At 29.5% G+C, this 27,753-nt stretch overlaps 1 protein-coding gene and 1 long non-coding RNA gene across 3 annotated transcripts in view; both read right to left on the reverse strand.

Annotated features, from left to right (window-relative positions):
* Window positions 1-27,753, reverse strand: part of LOC147815833 (uncharacterized) — a 376,705-nt gene that overhangs the window by 17,261 nt on the left and 331,691 nt on the right. The gene's annotated exons all lie outside the window — the stretch shown is intronic.
* Window positions 9,922-27,753, reverse strand: part of LOC147815834 (uncharacterized) — a 53,527-nt gene continuing 35,695 nt past the window's right edge. Inside the window, exon 4 of the mRNA XM_087156608.1 lies at window positions 9,922-10,014. Within this exon, the coding sequence (XP_087012734.1) occupies window positions 9,922-10,014 (93 nt within the window). The remainder of the gene's footprint in view (window positions 10,015-27,753) is intronic.

Raw genomic sequence — 27,753 nt, forward strand, 5'->3', positions numbered from 1 at the left:
AGGTATTTTTATACAGAGAAAGTACGTTTTTGTGTCTGATTTCGAACTTAAAAATTTTTGTGTCTGAAGGCGAACTTAAAAATCGCCTGCACCAATTAACTAGCATATTCGAGGTCACCTATATGAGCCAATAAGATTGAGTCCCAGAAACGTTAACATCCGATCATTAGATTAGTTGTGTGGCCCGTTTATTTATTTATTTATTTTGAGCACTGTACATAAAATTAATTTTAACATTGTTATTTTAAATAGTTTACATTTCTTGAAAGTATTGACAGGAATATACAAAATATCTACATGAATGTACACGGAAATATTCAACATCAAGACACTGATTTATTTCACCCACCTACACACATGTTCAAGTCGAAAATATTGACAACTGAGTTTTTATGTTACGCTATTGATGAAATATTACATATATTTTTTTTTCAATGGCAATGTGATGTTTCAATTATTCATGAACTGTAACTCTAAAAACGTAATCCTTTCTTTCCAATTCAAAACAAAACTCGGCGTCCTATCTCTTTTTGTTTTATCATCTTTTAAAAGAGACTTTAATGAGTTTTTAAGGAGATAAGCATACCTACCCAGACAACCTATCAAACAGTCCAACCTCGTTAACAGCTGCTTTTCACTTGTTACAAAAACATTTCGCAACCGGTTATTCTTAAAAGAAAAAAAAAAGGTACACCCTCAAAAGAAACAAAACCATCGCTTCAAGGTTTCCACCTACCTGCCAGAACCCCTGAGGAATTCCAGAACCAGAAACACCCCTAAAGATATCCCTGGGATGGTACACCTGAGGTACCAGAGTTTGTGGGCTCCGAAGACATAACCAAACAATTGGATCCAGTCAATTAAGCAGAAAGGGGTGTATTCGAACTTGAATACAGTCTTTGTAGTCTGGAGGTCCACCCTCATGGAAGTTTTTCTGTGGTTTGTTGAAGATAAATGACAACAGAAGGGCATGACGCTTGTTTAGGAATAGGTCGTTTCTTGGGAAAAGATTTCGTAAGAGAAAATTGTAATGATTGCCTATTGTTGCGTGAGGTTAGGTAAAGTTGTTTAGACTATTTATCTTCCGGCTACCTCAAAAGTCTATGATTCCCCTTTACCCCCTGAAGTGATACTATTTTGGGGTTCTCTATAGAGCAAAAGATGTTGAGATCTATTAAGAACATTGTTGCTGCTGGAATTTTAAAGACTCTTTGGAAATATTGAATTACAGTAATGAAAGTTTTTTGGATTTAGAATATGCTAAAAAATTAGAATTTTAAAGACTCTGGAAATAGAAACATTGAATTACGGTAACGATTTTTTCTTTCTTTTTTTGCATTGAGATTATGCTCAAAATATAGAAATTTAAAGAGACTTTATAAACACTTATATTAAATTGCGGTAACGAAAGTTTTTTTGGATTGAGATTATACTAAAAAATGAGAATTTTTAAGACTCTGAAAATAGAAAGATTGAATTACGGTAACGAAAGTTTTTTTGGACTGAGATTATGTTAAAAAATCGGAATTTTTAAAGACCTTTTGAAATAGAAATAATGAATTATGGTAACCAAAGATGTTTTTTTTTTTTTTTTTTTTTTGATTGAGAATAAAATAAAAATTCGGAATTTTAAAGATTCTTTGAAATTAGAAATATTGAATTACGGTAACGAAAGTTTTTTTGGATTGAGATTATACTAAAAATTTAGAATTTTAAAGACTCTGAAAATAGAAAGATTGCATTACGGTAACGAAAGTTTTTTCATATTGAGATTACGCCAAAAAATTAGAGTTTCAAAGACGCTTTTGAAATAGAAATACTGAATTACGGTAAGGAAAGTTCCTTTTGGATTGAGAATAAACTTGAAAATTTGCAACTTCAAAGACTCTTAGGAAAAAGAAATACAATTGGATTGAAAATATTCTAAATAAATAAAATATGTTAATTATATTAAATGAGAAAGCTAATTTCTGTATTGAAAAGGGATAGCTGGTGTAGACATTCATTTTCGGGTTGACACTATGCTAAAAGGAATGCACCAGAGCATCTAAAGTATGCCAAATTAAAAACTAATGTGACAACTAATGTGACAAACTAATGTGACTAAAATGTGACAACCATGAAAATTTATTTTCGGATTGAAATTATCCTTTCGGATTGAAATTATCCTAAAGATGATGCACCAGAACATCCGAATTATGTTGGACTGAAAAACTCATTTCAATATTAAAATTAGACACTTATAAAAAAGTTTTTTGGGATAAAAAATGTACTAAATTCCCCAGAGCATGTAAATTACATTGAATTAAAAAAACTAAACTCTGTGTTAAAATGTCAATTTTTGTAAAAAAGTTTTTTTTTCGGATTGAAGTATGCTAAAAGTTATGCACTAGAACACGAAATTTTTTGTTGAATTTATATATTCAAATATGAGGGGAACGACTTCGTCTCAGAAAAACAGATCTCATTTGATTGAAACAATCAAATACAAGTTTTATTTGGCAAAAATTTTACGACGCGAAAATTTGTATGATTGCAAATTTTAATGTGTTTCAAACAAGTAAAGTCTTTAACGAAAAAATTATTTAATAAAACATTTACTGATTTAAAAATTTAGTTTCAACCTAAATTATATACAAATTAAATTATTGAAACTTTGGGTTTTAATTTCTACTAATTTTGCTTCGTTTTAATTTGTTAATATTTTTAATGAAATATTTAAAATATTTGTTCGTTATAAAGTTTCGTTACATCCCCGTACGCTATTTGTACGTACTTTATTTAGTACCTTTAATACAGAAACAACATTCCCCTTCCTTTCTTAGAGATTTAAAAATAGCTGAAACGTTTCTAGTTATACTGACATTCTTCGGAAGTACTTTAGATAAATTACTACATTCAGTAGCTTCTAAGATAAATTACTACTGAAATTGTCACCAATTCAAAATTTCAAACTTTTAAATCAAAAACCATAAATTCTATCTCAAGCATACATCATACTTTTAGATAGTTCCCATCCGAATTTTTCAATTTTTAGGGAAAAATAACCCCATAAAATCATGATACTTTACTACATTTTTTTCCACTATGTTTTTTCCAAATATAGATAGAATACAATATATATATATATATATATATATATATATATATATATATATATATATATATATATATATATATATATATATATATATATATATATATTAAATCTCTTTATCTTTTACAACGGTTTTGTATGTATTTTTATGCATAGATGAAAGCAAACATTTTCAATCTTCCCTTGCTTAAGAATTTTTATTTTCCCTACTTTGTCATTTTTTTTCCTCCAAATGTTGAATTCTGAAGCACGTTTCGACATTTTCCATTGTTATCAAACCATTTCGAATTTCCGTTGCAACGCTACAACTCTTAGGACGTGCCTTTGTTGGGGTAACCTCCCTAGCACTGCTTTTTCCAGACATTTTTTATTGCGTTTATTTACTTTGTGTTATGAAACGTGTAGGGGTTAGGGGGGTATTTGGTTGTGTGTCTGGAATTCGAATTCTATATTTATTTATTTATTTTGATAGGAAGAGCAAAGGAATGGACACAGCGAGGCAAAGAGTTTCGATTTCGAATGGGGATAAAAGATTATTTTTTATCTTTTGCTTTCCGACAACTTGTTAGAAAATGAAACAAAGAAAGAATTTTTATTTCTTCTGAAATCGATTCTCAAGTGGGGTTTTTAGAATCTTTTTCTTCTTTAGTATGTATCTAACATGACTTTCTGTTTACTTTAGATAAACGTTGTGTATTGTTTCAGAAAATGTATAACGAAACAACTAAAGCAAGTGACATAGAGCTGTATTATCTTAGAAAAATGAGTTTAGCATCACCCTGTCTAAGTTAACTACAATTTAAGCACGATGATACTTGGAATTAGAGTTCAAGTTTTATAATATTATCGAAACATCGAATAATATATCAAGATAATTAAATTATCATAATTGCAAATTATGATCAATTAATTAAATTGCTACTAAATCATATAATAACATAATTAAAAATTATGATATTTTAACCATTCTGAAGCATCAGCTCTTATCCCTGAAAAATCAGTTCAATATCACACTACTCATGTTCCTTGCAATTACAGCATGGTCATAAATGGAACTAACGGTCACGGTTTGTCATGTTACAGAGATATCTTCTAAGACATCAAGATATTAAAATTATGATAATTACAAAAGCATGATGAATTAACTATCTTGAAGAATCAGTTTTTATTTTCGAAAAATCAGCTCAATTTCATATTGTTCATGTTAGTCACAGTTACGTCTTGTTAATCGTTAAATGGAACTAGTCGTCAAGTTTTGTTATATTATTGAAAAATCTTCCAAGTTATCAAGATAATCAAGTTATCATTATTATAAAATTATGATAATTTAGTTATCTTGAACTATCTGTTCTAATGATATAAAAATCAGTTCAATATCTCACTGTTCATCTTCGCACGAATTACAGCACGATGTTAAAGGAGTTAGCGTCCAAATTTTATTATATTGTCAAGCTATCTTGCAAAATAAAATGATCATTAAAGTATTATTATTACAGAATATATGATAGTTAATTATGATAAATTAACTATAATGAAGAATCGGTCTTATTTTCGAAAAATCAATTCAACTTCACACTGCTCATGTTCGCTTGAATTACAGCACGATGTTAATCACTAGCGGTTAGGTTTTATTATATCATCGAGATATCTTCCAAGATATAAATATAATTAAATTATCATAATTACTAAATTATGAGCCAAACGAAAAATCGATTTTTTAAAAAAAAATTTCCTTTTAACATTCAACCTTGCTGTTTATTAATTATGTTAGTGTGTAAAATAAATATTCTGCTTTATTGAATTTTTTTTTATAGTTAAAGCTATCTGAATTTAGTAAAAATATAAACGAAAAATAACTAAAAGCAGGAAAATGATTTTAATCCGATGTCTATCGTTTAATTAATTTTCAGAAAAAAAATTCAAAAACATTAAAAAGAAATGAAAATTAATTCTTAAAAAAATATTTTTTCACCTGGTCATTTTTTTTAAAAATATTTATTTTAGTTTTGTAATATTTTTTTAAAAAAGTAAAACAATCTGAATCTTGTCCGAATATTTTTTTTTAAAAACCATTGTTTTAATTATAATTCTAAAGATTTTTGAAAACTCATTTTTAAGTAAATTTTCTTAAAAAAACATTTTTTTTACTGTATTATTTTTCTTATTTATTTTAAGTTTGAAATATTTTCCTTTAAAAGTTAAAAATCTAAATCGTCTCCAAAAATTAAAAAAAAAAAAAAATCAATGTTTTAATTAGAATTTTAAATTGTTTGAAAATTTGAAAATTATATATATATATTAAAAAACTAAAATGAATCAAAAAATTTGTTTTTAAAATATTAAAATATTATTATCGAATTATTATTATCTTTATCGAATTATTATTATCTTTAAAATATTATTATCGAATTATTACTATCTATATTATTATTATCTTTTGCTTTCGAAATATTTTTAAAAAAGCAGAACGTTTTTAAAATTATTAACGTGCTTAGCAAAATTAATAATTAAATAAAAAACAGGAAAAAACTGGATTCGAATCAAATATATCTTAAAACATAAATTTTTGTAATTAATGCGGATTGATCTGCTTTCAAAGCCCAACACTTCAAATTAAAAAAGATTCTTTTCCTACTAAAAAAGGAAGAAAAAAAACAGACTTAGGCCATTAAAGTTTACTTGCCATTCTATTTTATTCTTGTTTGATCTAAAATATTTATTACTGGCCATAAAAATCCTTCATAGTTTGAACTAGCATTTTATCTATCTATAAACAACACCTTTTAGAACATAATAATTTTAGTAAATCTGATTATTTTTCAACAAAAATCACTTCTAAGCACAGCATCATTCAAAAAAAATAAAAAAACTTTTTATAATAGAATGTTATATTTAATATGAAATGCTATCTTTAAAATTATGAATAAAAAAATTCCGTATGAAGAATGCCGAGACTGAAATTAATAATAGTATTATCCAATCTTAATTTTTATTTAGCAAATTCTCTGATAATTAACCTATTAAATCGGTCTCATAGATAAGACGCTCATAAATTGTTTTAAAACTGAAACTCAGTAATTCTGAATTATTTTTATAAATAGCTGCTTGGTCAGAAAATCATTTTATACGATACCATGAGGTTGAAATAAACTTTTAACTATTATAAGCATTTTAACATTTATTTTTATAATCTTTGGTTTACTTACTAAAGATTTGGTTTACTTACATAAATTGATTTGAAATATATTGCATCTCAAATTCAATGATTTTATGTCTGGTGAAGGTGTAAACCTACCTAGTGATCAGCGAATTTTAAATTGTATTAACGGAAAAATTTTCAAAATTTATTGCAAGTAAAATATAAAATAGTGCATTGAATCTAAAAAATAAAGACGTAAGTATATATGGTGCCACAAAATTAATAGTCAGAACTGGTTAGAACAAAGGGTTATAGAAGTTAACAAAATTTTTCGTAATATGCAATATAGAGCCGGACAGGAGAATGGATAGTATTGAGGAGAATGGATAGTATTAAGGGGACCGGAAAGTATTGTCATTTCGGTACATTTGATATTTATTATCAAGTTTTTATTTTTAATCAATAATGTATTCACCCTCCTTAGCAACAACCTTTCAATGCCGGATCGAAAATGAATCGAATTGGGTCTAAAAAATGAATTGGTTTTTAGGACTAACGAATATTTAATGTTCCGAAACGACATTACTTTCTGGTCCCCCTAATACATAAAAGAAAAATAATTAAGATAATGGAATAATTATTGACTTATCGGGAAATCTGGAAGGGCGTAGGATGATTCGACGTGGACAATCCATTTGACGGCTCAGCAAACTCATGATACCTGCTTACAAATTTCGAGCTGAGGGGTTTTCCTTTTGTGGATTACCTTTTTCTATCCTACACCACCACAATGTATAGAAAGGGCCGTTTACCCTAGCAACAATTTTACCTTGGCCTCAGTTGGGCTCAAAATTGGCTCAACATGGGTCCTATAAGTACATGCACTGAGGGACCAATATTGGGTTGTCTAGATTTTTTAATATTGGTCCTAGAATGGCCTATATAGGGCCTACATTGGCCAATATAGAACCTATATTGGCTAATTAATGGATATAAAATATCGAGTGAATCTGACAATTCAATATAGAACCGATATTGGTTGTAAAGGGCTGTGAAACATCTGGTGTATCTGAAAATTGTACATAGGACCAATATCGGAAAAACAACGGACCTTTAAACCTTTATTGAGCCAAGATTCATGAATATTATCCAATGAGGACCCAAGCTATTTTGCTGATAGGGTTGTTTTGATAAGTTCATCACCTCTTTACTGGCAGTTGTCACCATTTGTTGGATTTGAGGGGAGATTCGCTCACTTATATATTAATCCATGAGTTATAATTGATCACCCCACTTTTCTTGACTAAAGATGAATATAATTTTAATGAGTTCCAGTGTTTCCCAAAGTGTGGTACGCGTACCCCCAGGGGTACGGGAACATCTCAGCGGGGGTACGCGTTCTTATGTGAAATATCTTGCAACATATGAAAACTTCAAAAAATTTTATTTAAAAACAAAACTAGCCATGAAAATTTACGATTACGTATTTTTCTATTGGCTATTTTTGGCAGAGTCAACAGTTAATAATTCGTGGTGTCAACAGCCAGTTGTGATTTTTAACTTTTGTGCATTTTTTATAGTAAAAAATACATTCATTTTTTTATTAGGGGTACACAGCGTTACGAAAAATTTAGAAATGGTACACAAAATTCATAAGTTTGGGAAACACTGAGTTAGGCGAATGATATAATGGGCGTATGCTTTCTCTTGATGGCTAATTTAGTTTATCCTCATTATATCCTCTAGCGATTAGAAAGTTAGGCGAGTGTACGAACGGATTAATGGGCGAATAAAAGGCCGGAATAGCCTGGTCGGTAGGGCGCTGCGCTCATGTCCAAAAGTTCGATCTCCGTCAGCCGAAGAGTGCCCGTGTTGTAAATAGTGACTGATGCACGTTAAATCTGTCTAGTCGCAAAGTCCTCCATGTTCCCATAACAATTCAATACCTCTGGGGTTACTGACCCAGGAGTTTCCTTGTCTTCTAGATTGGTTCAAAATTACAAGGCTACGGAGTTGAACATTAGTAGTCGTAAACCCTAAAGTTGGATCTACTGTTCAACGACGGATATAAATTGGGCGAATAAACCATAACAACATTAGAATTGTTATAGACTATGTATCTGTCAGAGAAGTATAATTAAAAGAAAGAAGATTGGGTGAATTAAGAAAGCAAATTGGTGAATCAATGCGTGAATGGGATAGGCAATGAAAAAAGATGGAGAAAATAATGGGAGCGGATGAGCGGATAAGTGAGAGTACGACTCTGTGAATCAGACTCGATCAGTTTTTAAATACTTGAATAAAAACCTTATAAACCAATAATTAGCGATTCGTTAAATACATTTGTATTTTGTCATATAGCACGTATAGAATAGAAGTGTATAGAAGTGCGAGAACCCTAAAAAGCGACTAAATAATTACATTGGTCATTTTGTGCCTCTTACAAACTATCTGAAAACATTATTTGCACAGTTTACATTTTAAAAAGTCATAGATGTTCGTGGGAAAAATAGAAAGGAAGAAAAGTTGCAGTAATTGCATTACTTACACTTTCGTTTTTATATTATTATTATTATTTTTTTTTGTTGTTGCTGTTATACTGAGTTTGGTACCGAGCATTAACTCTTAATACTAAAATAACCTCATCCATAGAATGTGATTTAAAATAGAAAATAATGCAGTATATATATAATAAAAAAACCTTCAAATAAATTTGATAGTCCCATTTATTTTCTTCAAAATTACTCAAAAGGGATAAACAAGATTAAGCTTTATTCAGCTTTAGCGTGACAAGAAAACAATAGCAAACTTTTAAGATTTACAAACACATACGGCTTTATGTCAAGCAATTAAGTGCAATTTATTTTTACCATTTCAAAATATTCTCGGAACCAAAATAAAACTTGCTAAATAAAATATTATTTTTATCCACCTCATTATAACACTAATCAAGTAAATAGCACAATAGATAAATAACTAGCACGCAGACAGAATCTTATAAATACTGCTGCAGCACGCACAGCACAAAGGCAAAAAAAGGATTAAGAAAAAAGGGAAATTTCCAGCAAAAGAGAATAAAGTAAAAAAGGTTAGGGGCAAATAAAAATATAACATTGGACCATTAAGGATCTCAGCGTCTATTCCCCATAGAGTCGTTTCCTCGAGAAAGTTATTCGACGTCATCATCTAGGCCCTTAATAAAGTGTCCCTAAAACGTATGTTTCGGGGCTAAAAACAAAATTTAAGCACTCATTGCTGCTCTTTTTATGGCCCGAATGAGTTACAGTGAAATGTGATGTGCAGATGAAAAAGTGGAAGAATACGAACGAGAGAGTTCTTGAGTCAGGGCAAAACAGGGATACATAAATCCTGGCTTATAATTTATTTATTTTGACTGAACGTGTAAATTGATTTTTGCTGTTTTGAGATAGAGTTAGCAGTGTGGATCAATGGTGCGATCTGACTTTTGAGTACTGGTGAAATATATCGATGAAAAAAAATCTCAAACAACGAGTATTTACTACTACAAGAAACTACTACGTCTTTCGAAAAATAGAGAAGATCATATGTTATGCAAACTGTTCAGAGGAGAACAAAAACGCTCTAAAATGTTTACTCGAGATAAATAGAGATATGTATCAGACGGAGAGTTAGAAGTGTACGCTTAATATCATATTGAAGATAGCTAGTCCATACGTTTATACACAGCTAATCCATAGCTATACTTAACACAAGGAATACCATCTTGACCTTTTGTCACTTGGAGAACTGTGTTCGACTAAAATTTAAATATAATAAATATACACTATTGTAGATTGAGTTCAATCTTGACTTCCTGTTTGACTAAAATTTTAATATAATAATATACACTATTGTAGATTGAGCTCAATCCTAACTACCTGTTCGATTAAAATTTTAATATAATAATATTCACTATTGTAGATTGAGTTCAATCTTGACTTCCTGTTCGATTAAAATTTTAATATAATAATATACACTATTGTAGATTGAGCTCAATCCTAACTACCTGTTCGATTAAAATTTTAATATAATAATATACACTATTGTAGATTGAGTTCAATCTTGACTTCCTGTTTGACTAAAATTTTAATATAATAATATACACTATTGTAGATTGAGCTCAATCCTAACTACCTGTTCGATTAAAATTTTAATATAATAATATACACTATTGTAGATTGAGCTCAATCCTAACTACCTGTTCGATTAAAATTTTAATATAATAATATACACTATTGTAGATTGAGTTCAATCTTGACTTCCTGTTTGACTAAAATTTTAATATAATAATATACACTATTGTAGATTGAGCTCAATCCTAACTACCTGTTCGATTAAAATTTTAATATAATAATATACACTATTGTAGATTGAGTTCAATCTTGACTTCCTGTTCGACTAAAATTTTAATATAATAATATACACTGTTGTAGATTGAGCTCAATCGTAATTACCTGTTCGACTAAAATTTTAATATAATAATATTCACTATTGTAGATTGAGCTCAATCCTAACTACCTGTTCGATTAAAATTTTAATATAATAATATTCACTATTGTAGATTGAGTTCAATCTTGACTTCCTGTTCGATTAAAATTTTAATATAATAATATACACTATTGTAGATTGAGCTCAATCCTAACTACCTGTTCGATTAAAATTTTAATATAATAATATACACTATTGTAGATTGAGTTCAATCTTGACTTCCTGTTTGACTAAAATTTTAATATAATAATATACACTATTGTAGATTGAGCTCAATCCTAACTACCTGTTCGATTAAAATTTTAATATAATAATATACACTATTGTAGATTGAGCTCAATCCTAACTACCTGTTCGATTAAAATTTTAATATAATAATATACACTATTGTAGATTGAGTTCAATCTTGACTTCCTGTTTGACTAAAATTTTAATATAATAATATACACTATTGTAGATTGAGCTCAATCCTAACTACCTGTTCGATTAAAATTTTAATATAATAATATACACTATTGTAGATTGAGTTCAATCTTGACTTCCTGTTTGACTAAAATTTTAATATAATAATATACACTATTGTAGATTGAGCTCAATCCTAACTACCTGTTCGATTAAAATTTTAATATAATAATATACACTATTGTAGATTGAGTTCAATCTTGACTTCCTGTTTGACTAAAATTTTAATATAATAATATACACTATTGTAGATTGAGCTCAATCCTAACTACCTGTTCGATTAAAATTTTAATATAATAATATACACTATTGTAGATTGAGTTCAATCTTGACTTCCTGTTTGACTAAAATTTTAATATAATAATATACACTATTGTAGATTGAGCTCAATCCTAACTACCTGTTCGATTAAAATTTTAATATAATAATATACACTATTGTAGATTGAGTTCAATCTTGACTTCCTGTTTGACTAAAATTTTAATATAATAATATACACTATTGTAGATTGAGCTCAATCCTAACTACCTGTTCGATTAAAATTTTAATATAATAATATACACTATTGTAGATTGAGTTCAATCTTGACTTCCTGTTTGACTAAAATTTTAATATAATAATATACACTATTGTAGATTGAGCTCAATCCTAACTACCTGTTCGATTAAAATTTTAATATAATAATATACACTATTGTAGATTGAGTTCAATCTTGACTTCCTGTTTGACTAAAATTTTAATATAATAATATACACTATTGTAGATTGAGCTCAATCCTAACTACCTGTTCGATTAAAATTTTAATATAATAATATACACTATTGTAGATTGAGTTCAATCTTGACTTCCTGTTTGACTAAAATTTTAATATAATAATATACACTATTGTAGATTGAGCTCAATCCTAACTACCTGTTCGATTAAAATTTTAATATAATAATATACACTATTGTAGATTGAGTTCAATCTTGACTTCCTGTTTGACTAAAATTTTAATATAATAATATACACTATTGTAGATTGAGCTCAATCCTAACTACCTGTTCGATTAAAATTTTAATATAATAATATACACTATTGTAGATTGAGTTCAATCTTGACTTCCTGTTTGACTAAAATTTTAATATAATAATATACACTATTGTAGATTGAGCTCAATCCTAACTACCTGTTCGATTAAAATTTTAATATAATAATATACACTATTGTAGATTGAGTTCAATCTTGACTTCCTGTTTGACTAAAATTTTAATATAATAATATACACTATTGTAGATTGAGCTCAATCCTAACTACCTGTTCGATTAAAATTTTAATATAATAATATACACTATTGTAGATTGAGTTCAATCTTGACTTCCTGTTTGACTAAAATTTTAATATAATAATATACACTATTGTAGATTGAGCTCAATCCTAACTACCTGTTCGATTAAAATTTTAATATAATAATATACACTATTGTAGATTGAGTTCAATCTTGACTTCCTGTTTGACTAAAATTTTAATATAATAATATACACTATTGTAGATTGAGCTCAATCCTAACTACCTGTTCGATTAAAATTTTAATATAATAATATACACTATTGTAGATTGAGCTCAATCCTAACTACCTGTTCGATTAAAATTTTAATATAATAATATACACTATTGTAGATTGAGTTCAATCTTGACTTCCTGTTTGACTAAAATTTTAATATAATAATATACACTATTGTAGATTGAGCTCAATCCTAACTACCTGTTCGATTAAAATTTTAATATAATAATATACACTATTGTAGATTGAGCTCAATCCTAACTACCTGTTCGATTAAAATTTTAATATAATAATATACACTATTGTAGATTGAGTTCAATCTTGACTTCCTGTTTGACTAAAATTTTAATATAATAATATACACTATTGTAGATTGAGCTCAATCCTAACTACCTGTTCGATTAAAATTTTAATATAATAATATACACTATTGTAGATTGAGTTCAATCTTGACTTCCTGTTTGACTAAAATTTTAATATAATAATATACACTATTGTAGATTGAGCTCAATCCTAACTACCTGTTCGATTAAAATTTTAATATAATAATATACACTATTGTAGATTGAGTTCAATCTTGACTTCCTGTTTGACTAAAATTTTAATATAATAATATACACTATTGTAGATTGAGCTCAATCCTAACTACCTGTTCGATTAAAATTTTAATATAATAATATACACTATTGTAGATTGAGTTCAATCTTGACTTCCTGTTTGACTAAAATTTTAATATAATAATATACACTATTGTAGATTGAGCTCAATCCTAACTACCTGTTCGATTAAAATTTTAATATAATAATATACACTATTGTAGATTGAGTTCAATCTTGACTTCCTGTTTGACTAAAATTTTAATATAATAATATACACTATTGTAGATTGAGCTCAATCCTAACTACCTGTTCGATTAAAATTTTAATATAATAATATACACTATTGTAGATTGAGTTCAATCTTGACTTCCTGTTTGACTAAAATTTTAATATAATAATATACACTATTGTAGATTGAGCTCAATCCTAACTACCTGTTCGATTAAAATTTTAATATAATAATATACACTATTGTAGATTGAGTTCAATCTTGACTTCCTGTTTGACTAAAATTTTAATATAATAATATACACTATTGTAGATTGAGCTCAATCCTAACTACCTGTTCGATTAAAATTTTAATATAATAATATACACTATTGTAGATTGAGTTCAATCTTGACTTCCTGTTTGACTAAAATTTTAATATAATAATATACACTATTGTAGATTGAGCTCAATCCTAACTACCTGTTCGATTAAAATTTTAATATAATAATATACACTATTGTAGATTGAGTTCAATCTTGACTTCCTGTTTGACTAAAATTTTAATATAATAATATACACTATTGTAGATTGAGCTCAATCCTAACTACCTGTTCGATTAAAATTTTAATATAATAATATACACTATTGTAGATTGAGTTCAATCTTGACTTCCTGTTCGACTAAAATTTTAATATAATAATATACACTGTTGTAGATTGAGCTCAATCGTAATTACCTGTTCGACTAAAATTTTAATATAATAATATTCACTATTGTAGATTGAGCCCAATCCTGGCATAAAATCCTTAAATGATGGGATTTTTAAAAAGATTTATAAATTCCTAAAAAATTATTTTTTGTTGTTTCGAGACAGAGTTAGCAATCATAGTGATGTGATTAATACTATGATTTGACTGAAATATATGAATTAAAAAAAATCGAAAAACAAATAATTGCTTACATTAAAGCATATGTTATTATAAAATCTGAAACAGAAGTTATTTTCACCTTCTGTCAAAAAAACTCAAAGTGGAACAGAACAAAGGTTATTGTTTGTCTGTTAGATAAGTAAGATAATTATTTTTACTAAAAATTATTTAAGAAAAATTCCATTAAGGATATTAAGTTTTGCAACCGAACATATATATGTAACCAAACTTATATATATGTTACCATATCATCAAGTTATAACTTTGCACTTGATGTTTTTAAAAATAATTTAATTACCCAGTTTTATTATTACAACAATAATAATCATAACCATAATAATAATAAATAATTGCTTTGGGCATTCGAAGTTCCAATGCTTGTTCTCGGGAACACAGAGAGGGTGCGTTTTTTCAGATCATAAAAAAAATTATTCAAATTTTATTGTTTATGTAAACGAAAATTGTCATTATTGTTAATTATTATATGCCATGCGGATGGAAAAAAAAATTAAGATTCAAATCTAAATCCGAAACATAGCAAGACACCAAAGAGTCTGATTCATTTTCATTAGAAAATGTTGGAACGACAGTCGTTCTGTTGATTACTTCACGCGATGTTGACAGATCATGCTTTGCTTTTTATACCAGCTGTTTGCAAGCAAATTAGCGCAAGTTAACCGCATTGGCATATAAGCGCATTCAGTTGTTAAATTAGCGACATTTTCTTTCAACGAATCTTACCATCTTAATGACGACTTCCTTTTCCATTTAGATAAGGATTATATCATTAACTCTTTTGGACGTTCAGCCCATTGGTGGTGGAAAAAAATTACCAAAAATAAAGTTAAATTCCGAATGAGAAAAAAAAGTCAAGCTCAAGAATTTCTCTTCCACATTCTGGCAAGAATGTCGCCAACTTACGCGGATGGTAAAGGGAAATCCAACACGGTGAAGATTTGACTCATCTTCTGGATAGTGTACCAGAAGGCAGGGAAGAAGTTGAATCACGTCGGAGCTAGTTCGTAATTAATCACCATTGTGGCGTTTGGCATTCCTCGCTCTCTCCAAAGTTATCACTCCACCAGATCTTGGTCATGAATACTTAACTCTCGGAGCTTGGTGCATTGTGGAAAGAGTATACACTAGAAGATATTTAAAAGACTTCCCCTCCCTAGTGTGGATTTCGTTTCCTGTAGGTCCTTCCTCTTATAATTCCATTTTTTGTCCAAATGCAAAAAAATTGATGTGATAATTTTGTAAGATTACATTTTTTTTTTCAGCTTGCAGACACGTGGGAAAAATTTGAATTAAAGCTGATAGACTATGGGGGGAAAAAATGCGAAGTTTATAAAAGTGACTCAGGCAGAAATCCCTATGTAGATAAAGGTTTTCTTTGTACCAATGCCAAACACAAAATGGTTTTAAAATATTTTTCTTAAAAGTTTATTTGAATTAAAGTTGATTGGCCTTGAGAAAAAAAAATGCTAAGTTTATACAAGTTGAGTCAAGTATAAATTTTTAAGCTGATAAAAGCTTTCTTTGTCATCCTGTACTTAAAGCCCTGTATCCAGGGCTTTAGCTGTTAAGCATAAAATGATTTAAATATTTTTTTTTTTTAAAAATTTGTCTCTATTTTTTAGAACAATCCTTCCTTAATTTGTATATTTATAACCATTTCTTTATTTTTTCCTATAACAGATTTTGTGCATTTCAATTGTTTGGCGAAAAACATAGTTTAAATAAGACCACTGAATGTTAAGTTAAATGATTCAAGAGTCGGAAGCGGCTTTACTGCGTCTAATAAATGTTTCTACTCGCTAGATGTAACTAAATTAAACAGTGTTGTAACCAAAGTCTGGCTAAAAACAAAAGGAAGAAGTGTGTATCTAAAAAAGAAAAATCTCCAAGAAAAATAATCATGTTAAGCGGACTTGTAGATAAATTGAGAAAAATTAGCTTCATAAAGCATTGGAAAAAAAGTTTTTTATTTTATATTTTATAACTCTCGTTGAACAGCTGATCCAAATTTTGAGTTTACGGCTACTAATGTTCAACTCCGTAACCTTGTAATTTTGAACCCTATCCAGAAGACAAGGGAACTCCTGGATCATGCATTGGGTGAAATTTTGCCTTCGTGGATTACTTTCGAACAAACTCGCATTTGCGTTACATGGAGAAGAAAACCACGAAAACCTCCTACGGTTACCCTGATGGCAAGCTGACTCTAACACATGATCCATCCACCACTGAGGATATTTTACGCCAGCACTGTGGTCAGTACAAGTCGAATGCGGAATTCGTATCGACCAGCCATCGCTGGGATTCGAACCCGGTTTACCTCAATGGAAGGCGAACACCTGAGCCCTCACGGCAAAGTTTGGTCAAAACCACCAGAATATGGTAAAATTTACAGTGTTTCTGGATCAATGGGGTTACATTTTATTGAAGCGCTATGGTAATGATCTTGGTAAAATTAGCAATGAAGTATCATTTCATAATAGGTGGTAAAATTTGGTAAATGAGGTAAAAATTTGATTATTTAATCATGATATCTCAAACCTTGGCATAAAAACCAATTATTCGGTTAAATTTACTTTTCAGTTTTGTGTTTTATACTAAATGTGTGGTATAATAGGAACTATATTTTTGAAAACTGGAATTTTTGGTTAACCGTTTCCATATAAGCGCAAAAATTACCAAATGAATGGTTTAAATACCGTATATTTTGGTTTTACCAAACAGATTTTTTTTATTTATCATAAATGTCATTACTGTGCAGTACGGTAAATTTACCACATTTTTTTTCTCCGTGCGCATAGAAACATCAAGAAATTTTTCACTAGCACCTATTTTTATTGAAAACCGCATTATTGCAAGTTCTTAAGAAATCATTGCAAGAAATTTAGAGATTTTATGATGTCACTAACATGTTCTTATACTACATTCTATCTTTTCGTCATCTACATAAACTTGCAGTAAATTTATAGCACATAATTTATGTTGAGTTGTCTCGGGAAATAACGGCAATGACATCAAAAGTTCAAATATTCTCAGATAATTTTAACTAACGCATTGATTTAATGTGACAACATAAATATTTAATTCCAATACAGAAATATTTTGTATACATAAAACATTTATATATTTAATGGTTATATATTTATTGAAGCAACCATTCAATAGTGTATTTATTCTTATTTATTTAATTTTGCTTGTATCTTTTTTATTGTAACATTTTTTTCAAGTACACGGCACATTACAATATCGATATATCTATTGCATCGTAATATCTAATTTTCAATTTTTTAAAAAATATTTCTCATCAAAAACTACATTTAAATTCAACAGTATTCTTTATATTTCTTTTGACTTAAGGAACAGACAGATTTTTCCTTTATCAAGACTTCGAAAATCAATAATTGCTGCGCATTGTTGGAATAATTTATTTAGACTACAAAATTATTTCCACCCCTGTCACATCATCTTGATGCCCTGGAATCTTGTTTAATTTCTATGATTGCTGATTCCCCTGTTAACGACATCAGTTCCTCATCAACAGTGTGTAGCTCGTGGAAATGCATTTTACCCTGATTTGCCTCTCTCGACCACGGTGGTTTTTCTTCTGTTTTCTTCATTCTTTTTTTTTTCTCTCTCGGCTACTGTGGCTTTTCTTGCTTTGTTTTTTACCTTTATTTTTCCATTTGTCTTCCCCACTTTGCGCTTTGTATTTCAAATCACTTCTATTTGTTTTCATTTGCGCCTGGTCAGTTTTGAAAATGGGGACTTGTTTTTCAGCACTTGAAGCATGTCGACTGTTATTTCCAATTTGTATATTTTTGAAAATAATGAAGGTTGTATTCTTTTGGTTGTATTGATCTGGTTGTATTCTTTTTGATACCAAAATAGGAATATAGTGTGCTTTGTTCAAGGTTGACTACAAGCCTTATAAATGATTTCATAAAATGATTTCTATAAAGAAAATGATAACTGATTGTGTATATAAATAATAAATTTAAACGCCACTTATTATAAATAGTTTTTAAAGTTCTTTATATCATTTAACTAATTGGCCTGTTTGCATAATTTAAAATAAAGAGGAATACATTTTTTTAAAATCTTTTTTGTTAAAATTTTTTTTAATAGCTATAATTATAATAATAATAAAACAATTTAGCTTTTAAACCATAATATATTTTTAAAAAAAATCTAAGTTAATTTGAATTGCTTCCCTTAACTAAGGATTTAAAAAAATGCAATTACCATTGTCATTAGTGGTAATCCTTTCCATTACTTTAAGCTTTAAAAAAACATGCATTTATCAATGAAATATTTTTTTTTGAAAAGAAAAAAAAAAGCTTTGGAGAATTCAGGAATTAAGTAAATAAAATAATTAAAATACTGCGCAATTTTTTAAAAAACAACTTCTTTATTTAATCCTTTTCTTATACTTTTAATGAAACTCATCTCTAAACTATTAAAATTAAAACTTAAAAATGAAAATTTCTTAACACATGTAATATTTACAAAAATTGAAAGAAATCTATACAGCTGTTATAATGATTTCTAACTGTTATTTACACGTTTATCAGCATTATAAGGATATCTGTAGGACAGTGAACAATTATAATTATGCTTTCAACATTGTTTTATAGTGTGACTTTTTTAATAATTTATTTTTTTTAATATCCGTCGTTGAACAGCCATCCCAATTTTTTGGGTTCACGACTACTAATGCTAAACTCCGTAGCCTTGTAATTTTGAACCAATCCAGAAGACAAGGAAGCTCCTGGATCAGTACCCACAGAGGTATTGATTTGTTATGGGAACATGGAGGACTTTACGACTCGACAGATTTAGCGTGCATCAGTCACCATTTACAACACGGGGAATTTTCGGCCTGCGGGGATCGAACCCACGAACTCTTGACCATGAGCCGAGTGTCCTAACGACCAGGCTAAACCGGCCTTGTGACTTACATATTGTTTCCAGTTTAAAATAGTCCTAGACATTAAAAAGTTCTGAAACGATATTTTTATTTTTTTTAAAAATGCAATATAAATTTATATGTTCCGCCATTATCTTCTTTAATTCTTGTAAAAAAATAAGTCATAATAACCACTCGATGTCTCAAATTCAAATTAAGACATTGAGGCAGGACAAGTTCTCGTTATCACTCGAAATTGCGCCAAATCACGACCAAGTGCTTCATTTGGTGACGAACCCAACTACCATACTTGCCTTATTGCTAATGATGAAAAATAATTTGTATTTTTCTTTTTTTGTAAAATGCTAGAGGGGTTTCGCTGTTATGAACTCAATGAGAACAAAATTTAGATATAGAATCTATACACAAAAAATGCAACTAATATCAATAGTATCTGTTTTTTTATTTCATAACCGTCGTTGAACAGCCGACCCAATTTTTGGGTTTACGACTACTAACATCCAACTCAGTAGCCTTGTAATTTTGAACCCAATCCAGAAGACAAGGGAAGTCCTGGATCAAGTATTGGGAGAAATTTGTCTTCGTGGAGAACTTTTTGATGGAACTAAACCGCAGAGGTTATTTCCCGTCAGCACTGTGGTCGGTGCAAGCCGGATGCGGAATTCGTATCGACCAGTCATCGCCGGGATCGAACCCCGGTTCACCTCATTTGAAGACGAACGCTCTATCCCCTGAGCCATCTGTTAGTGTGATCGGCCCCTCTAGAGAGAGCATTGTACAAATTTAAGAAGGCATTTGAAGCATGCGTGTCTAAGAAAAATAGATGAATGCTAAAAAAATGTATATGTTAAATATTATTTATATACACATGCATTCCATAACAATTTAATTTCTTCTTCTTTCATGACATTTCAAGAGTATAAGTCTTTTGGTAGTTTCATTATCTGATAATTGTTTATCGATGGTGAATTTGTTTCGGTAGCTTTTTTTTTCCACATGACTTATACTTTAAATTGCAAATTTGTTATGGTTTCACAGAAGCCAATGAGGACAATGGGACACGATATCTGATCACTATAAAATTTGATCAAGAGTAGCGGTGGCTCAGGGAATAGAGCATTCGCCTCGCAATATGGAGATCCAATCCATTGATGGCTAAGAATCCATTGATGGCTGATTGATACGAATTCTGCCTCCAGCTCACATCGACCACAGTCCTGATCCTAAATATCCTCACTGACAGACGGATCATGCGTTTAAATCCCTTAAAATTGGGGCTTACAGTGGGAGGTTTTCGTGCTTTTTCTCTTCGTGTAACGCAAATGCGGGTTAGTTCCAGGAGTTCCCTTGTCTTTTGGATTGGGTTCAAAATCGCAAGGCTACTGAGTATAACATTGATAGTAGTAACTCAAGATTAAGTCGAGTGTGCTACGCTGGTTATAAAAAGAAAAATTGACAAAAAAATTCCATCAGCGCAAAGGAAAGATTGAAATAATCAAAAACAAATTTAATTTTCTGATGAAACTCAAAAGCGTATGCCTATAATTGTATTAGACAAATAAACTTGTTTTTCATAATTTTAACTACCTTTCAAACCTGATAGATCTCGATAGTTATTCGTCAAATTTTAATAACGCATCTTTTCTCTCTTAAATACATAGTTGCTATCTCTAATGTGTAAGTTTTTTTAACTTCTTATTTGATAAGACTTCTAAAAATATTAATTAAAGAGGGCAGTGATTATGCACTTGTAAAAATTTCGAGTAAAATTATGGTTAAAAAGTGCCGGCATTTTGGGTGCAACATCCTTAAAATTCATTTTTACCGTAAAATAATACACAGTCATTTTTATAGTAATAATTATTCAATTGGAGTGAGTTTACGGTAAATATTACGGTACAAATTACGGCATATCAAATTTTATTGCTCCGTAGTATGTTCCAGTAAAAATGGATTTTGCAGTAAAAAGTACCGGCAACCTGATTTTCGGTTCTTTTTATCGTAATTTGATTCAGATTTTTTTACAGTGATTTTTACATCTTGATAATTTATTTTTTATTTATTATACTTCATGTCGTCGTACAGTGACTTTATTTGTTTTATCTTTTTACGACTGAAAATTGCTGTTTTAAAAATTTTATTACTTCTAATAGTCTTTAGTTCGCAAAAACAGTATATTAATCCATTTTTAAAAATTAATCCACTTAATATAGTATATTTGTAGTAATGTAGAAAAATATATAGAAAAAAAATTGATTAATGAAGTCAAAATATTAGAACCTCTCATAGATTTCTTTTCACCTTTATAAAAAATGTTATTTCATTTCTTTCCATCAAAAGCCCAATTATACTTGAAGAAATGTGAAATGTCATTGACAATACAAGTTGTAGCGCTGGGGGCCTTGTCAAACTAAAAACCAAGAACGACAACTGAGAAACTTAAACGTCAAATAATCTACACTGTACAGCCCTAATGTATTTCAGAAGTATAATGCAGCGATACTTCTTTCAAAATTTTCTCTTTTTTTTTCATCTTTTCTTTTCGTATTTACTTTCTAACCTTCATTCATCGATTTCGTCACATTTTTTTTTGGATGCGGAGAAAAAAAAAAGGCACAAAAAATAGAAGATATTTCAATAAAAATTCCATTCAAAGATCAAAATTCCATTAAAACGCCATTTTGAAATTGATGAATGGACTTGGGTAGAAAATAACAATAATATTTAAAAAAAAAAAAATCTTAGTCTCGACGTGAAATATGAATTAAGTTAACTCTTTTTTTTTTTGTTACACCCACACTTTTTGAAAATTTCGTTTAAATGGAGGGAACATGTGTTTCAATGTTGCCACTCGCTAAACAAAATTTGTAACAAAAAAATTATGCAGGGAAGTTGAACTCTTCGGGATTTGGGATGTTTGGATAGTGATGGATTAGGAAGTAGCAAATTTTATTTTATATTCTTGCATGACTATTTTTTAAATATGACTTTCAATTTTTAAGCAAAAACTGAAGAAAACTATTTCTATATTAATTAAGGTAAGTGCTACTTACCCCGTTCTCCAGGACTGCCACATTTTGGAGGGTAATAAATATCAATTTGCTCAGTCATAAAAGACTAACATGTTTTATAGACAATCACTTTAATAACGAAATATAACAAACAAAAAAGGATTAACAATTAAACATCTAATTATCGTACGGAGCTAAACATGCTTGTTCACAGATTGAGATCAAAACATCAACTGGTGGCGCTGTGGGCGCACCAAAACAACATGCGCAGAAGTGGGAATTCTCGACAATGACTTTATAATAGATACTTTACAATACATTTTTTTTGTTTCGAAAATAAAAAAGGATATTCTAATAGAGTTTAAATAAAATTTTATTTAAATTGCAATAAAATAAAACTTTAACTGGATATATTATGCTATAATGCAGTTTTTGAGTACTTCTGTATTCTAAGAAATTCGGGATTAAATTATGTTATAAAATAACGGCACGAATAAAATCAAATATGGTATAAAATATCCGTAAAATCCATTTTACTTTACAATCTATTTTTACGTAAAGCATTATACCGTAATTTTTGCAGTAATATTTATTTAATTAGAGCGATTCATTGATTTTATGACAATTTTTACAGTAAAAATTAGAGTATATCAAATTTTTGTTCCGCTGAAATAGATTTTACGTCAAGAAGTACCGGCACCCTGAGTGCCGATACTTTTTACCGTAATTTGATCCGCATTTTTTTTTACAATTCAAGAGTCAACCTTAATGGTAAGAAAGGTTGATCTTAAATATTCTAATTAATTAGTATAGACTATTTCATTTTGTTTTACTTTATAACCGGCGTTAAACAGTCGACTCAATTCTGAGTTTATAACTATCAATGTTCAACTCCGTAGTCCTGTAATTTTGAACTCAACCCAGGTGACAAGGGAACTCCTGGTTCAAGGATTGGGTGAAATTTTGCCTTCGTGGTGAACTTTTTGATGGAACTAACCCACATTTACGTTACACGGAGAGGAAAACCACGAAAATCTCCCACGTATTGTCTGACCGCAAGGGGACTCTAACCCATGATCCGTCTACCCCTGAGGATATTTTACGTCAACAGTGTGGTCGGTGAGAGCCGGGTGTGGAATTCATATCTTTGCCAGCCATCTTTGGGATTCGAACCTGGGCCCCTCATTGGGAGGCGATAGCTCTATACCCTGAACCACCAAGGCGGCACTGGCTATTAAGTAAGCGAAATCGGAAAAAAAGCAATTTTTTTCTGATAGATTTAGCTTCCTGCTATCAAAATATGGGAGTATAGTGTATTCTAACATGTCTTGAAAAATTTTATAGTAAATTGAAAATTTTTTTCACTTATAAAACTAATTTGACCAAATGTAATTCCCCGAAAAAAAAAACGATTTTCAACAATTGTTTATTATTCTTTATTATTATATTTAAAGATGATTACTAGCAAAAAAAAACTTTTAAATTGACTACTTTTTTTCTGAAAATCAGGTTTGTTCACTTTTTAATAAAAGACGATTTGCATATTTCTGTTCAATGATTTCAATCCAGATGAAACATTTTCAACATTATTACAAATATTTAAAAAGAAAGAAAGAAAAAAACATCCTCGTAATACACAACATCGGAAATTATTTTCTCCAAAGATAAAACACCGTTTGCATATTTCAGTTCCATAATTTCAATCCAGATAAAACCTTTTCACCAACATATATAATGAAGAAATATATGTTGGTGAAAAGTGGTCAATAATGAAGAAAAAACATCCTCTTATTACATAACATCGGAATTATTTTCTCCAAAGATAAAGCGCCGTTTCCATATTTCTGTTCCATAATTTCAATCCAGATAAAACCTTTTCACCAACATATATAATGAAGAAATATATGTTGGTGAAAAGTGGTCAATAATGAAGAAAAAACATCCTCTTATTACATAACATCGGAATTATTTTCTCCAAAGATAAAGCGCCGTTTCCATATTTCTGTTCCATAATTTCAATCCAGATAAAACCTTTTCACCAACATTATAAATAATAAAGAAAAAACATCCTCTTATTGCACAACATCGGAATTATTTTCTCCAAAGATAAAACACCGTTTGCATATTTCTGTTTCATAATTTCAACACAGATGAAACATTTTCAACAATATAATAAATAATGAAAAAAAACATCCTCGCTTTACATAACATCGGAATTATTTTCTCCAAAGATATATAGCTCTATCACCAAATTTTCCAATTACTTCACCAGACTTATTTGTGGTGACCATCCACCTTTGATTGTGATGGTCCCCAACAGCGTACCTAATTTGTTACGAGCGGGTGTGTATTCCAAATGGCTGATATTAATGTTATTTCGCAGTCATTTACAACTTCTACTTTGACAAATAGCTTATCCTGATATCACGGGCGAACTTGGAAATTGCCAACCTCTTGAACCCCCACGCACTTTATTCATTTTCTCCAAATCCTAATATTCCATTGGTGTTTAGTCAAAGATTGAAATGCTTGATGGATGATGTCCTTCCCCCCCCCCCCTTCAGCTGAGTGCAATGTAAAAAAGGAACTTATGTAAATTGTATATTTTGGATGCAAAATTGGTTTTTAAAAATGGTTGGATGCCATAAACTACGCGTACCAAGGGTTGTATAGTATGGCCTGATGAGTAGTTTTATTCTTGAAGAATCGTTAATTTATTAATTATGTAACAGGTACTTTTTCGTAAAATTTCTTTTTACAACAGCAAATTCAGCTGGCTTTTTAAAAAACTAAAAAAACATAAAAGTAAATATTACACTTTTGGAAAGAAAATATGCATGGAGTCAAGAGTAGTTTTTTTTTTTTTTTTTTTTTGAAAGATAGTCACGCTAGCAAGAATTTATGTTTTTTGTTGCTGTGAGTTTGATGCTTTATTTAAAAAATTTTTTTTATCCATTTACAATACAATGTTTTTCTAGTTTTAAAAATAAAGATTCAGAAAACTTCCCAGTTTTGTATGTAAAATCTATTTTACAGAGTAATTAGTAGTTATTTATTATTTTTTTTTTAAGAATTGTTAATTATTTATTTTCGTTGTTATTGTTCTTTGGAAATGAGTTTTTACCATTACTTCTATGAGTGTATTTAATTTTAATGTCCTTTCAAGAAAAATAGAAAAAAAACTTTAATTTTAAATGTATATTATATGTATTTCTCCTTCTCTTTCTCTTTTGAAATATCTTAGACAATTTAAAATTCTAGTTTGCTTTGGGAAAAATGATTTTCTAATAATTTGTCTTTTCTAACGATAAATTGCTTCGAAAACCATTTTTTAAATTTTTTTTTCGGGAAACAGCAAATACTATCAAATGTTATTCTCCAAAAGTGCAAAATTTAGCAGTTATGAAAAAGTTATGGGAGGCCTTGGAGTAGCACGAACATTTACTTAAGAATGTAAGGACGGTGTGAAAAAAAGTGGAGTTGAATGTAGACATTCAATATTTAGTGGCCCAAGGGCCGATAGAGCTTTAATCGGCTACTGACTAACAAGCATAAATCATATTACGTTATCCGCATTAAGTTACTCGTTCTACGAATAAGGTTGAGCGAACGATACCATAAACTAATTCCGAAGAGAAACGAAAAAAGAAGGGAAAAATAAACATAATAGAGAAAAGGAAGAAAGGTCACTCATTCCCCAATCTCCTGAGGTCGGATATGCTAGAAAATCTATGTATAGTGCGCGAAAAAAAAATGGACTACCCTGAATAACTTTTGATCGAATGATTGGATCTTCACGTTCTAGGACTAAATCTTAGTGGCTTGAGGAGGTAACCTCAAATATGCTAATTGACAAGTGGATACAAGATTTTAAGTTACGAAATCAGACACGAAAACGTACTTTCTCTGAATGCACATACCTTTTTATCGACGGATTCAAATTTTTGACCCCCAAGATATGAGGGATAGCCGCTACCTGGAAAATATGGCTCCAATATTTTAATCAGGGGGGCTCTCCAAAGTTTGGTCCCTTAATGTTTATTGCACATTGTACGTATTTCGTTATATCTCGTGAACCTTTAAATAGATTTGAAAACTTTTTTTCACATTTTTTGTTATATAAGTCAATTATTCAAAGATAATTCCAGGCAAAAACTAATCTTTATTAAATATTTATTATTTTTTTATTATTTTATTTAATAATGTTCGAAAAAATTTTGAATTGTAAGATATATAATTTTTGCATCATTTCAGAGAATGTAATTTCACATGGCAAAATACAAAATTTGAGCAAAATCGGCCGAATAGTTCCGTAGAAATTGAATTTCAAAAAAAAGTCAGATTTTTAAAACGAATTTTATAACTGTGTGCAAATTTTTTTAATTCGCCTAAAAAGTTCTCAAGATATAACGAAATACGCAGGAAGTAAAATTAACATTAAGGAGCACTAAAATTAACTAAGGAATTACTCTGGAACAGATTGCGGCTGTCCCATCACCTCCTAGGGTTCTAAGAGGTGCTGGCTACCCCCTATATATATTTTTTGGGGGGGGGGGATCAAAAGACTGAATCTGTCGAAAAAAGGTAAGTTTATTCGAAGAAAGAACGTTTTTAGCTTCGATTTTGTGACTTAAAACATCGTCTGTCCTTATTAATTAGCATATTTCATGTCACCTCCTCGATCCATTAAGATTGAGTCCAAGAACGAGATGATTTGATCATTAGATCAAAAGTTATTCAGGTTGGTCCGTTTCTTATTGCTTTCTGTACACAATAGGCATTACAGATTTAATGACCGCAAATCTTAATGAGAAAAAAAGTTAATTTAAAAATTACTTTTAAACAAAAATGTGCTTGAATGCTATGCTGTTTTAGTGTTAACATACTTGAATGCTAAATAACATCATATTTTAATTGTTAGATTTATATATTTTTCGTTTGCTTTATCACAGATTTATCTCATCTCTTCATAATGCACATTTTATAAATAAAATGCCAGCAAAAGTATACGTTTGAACTTTTAAGAGCAAAACTGGCGAATACATTTTAACCTCTTGAGAAAATTGCAAACGTTAAGGAAGCCATAAATAGTATCCCATGATAAACACAACTGAGGAAACTTTCTCGACTAAACAAAGCTTATGAAGAATAAGCGAAATTTATTCTCTTACTCTCATCCTAATATTTATTCATACATAATATAGCTCTTTTCAACACTTTCTCGCTACTCAAACCCTTCTACGTGGGTGGCCTCTTAGTCGTTAATTTCTTTTCTCTTTTTAATGCCCCCCTTCCTCAAACAGCAACTG

The sequence above is a fragment of the Parasteatoda tepidariorum genome, chromosome 2, assembly GCF_982258835.1.
Source record: "Parasteatoda tepidariorum strain Cologne lab strain chromosome 2, Ptep-v5.0, whole genome shotgun sequence".
In the NCBI taxonomy this organism is placed as follows: Eukaryota; Metazoa; Arthropoda; class Arachnida; order Araneae; family Theridiidae; genus Parasteatoda; species Parasteatoda tepidariorum.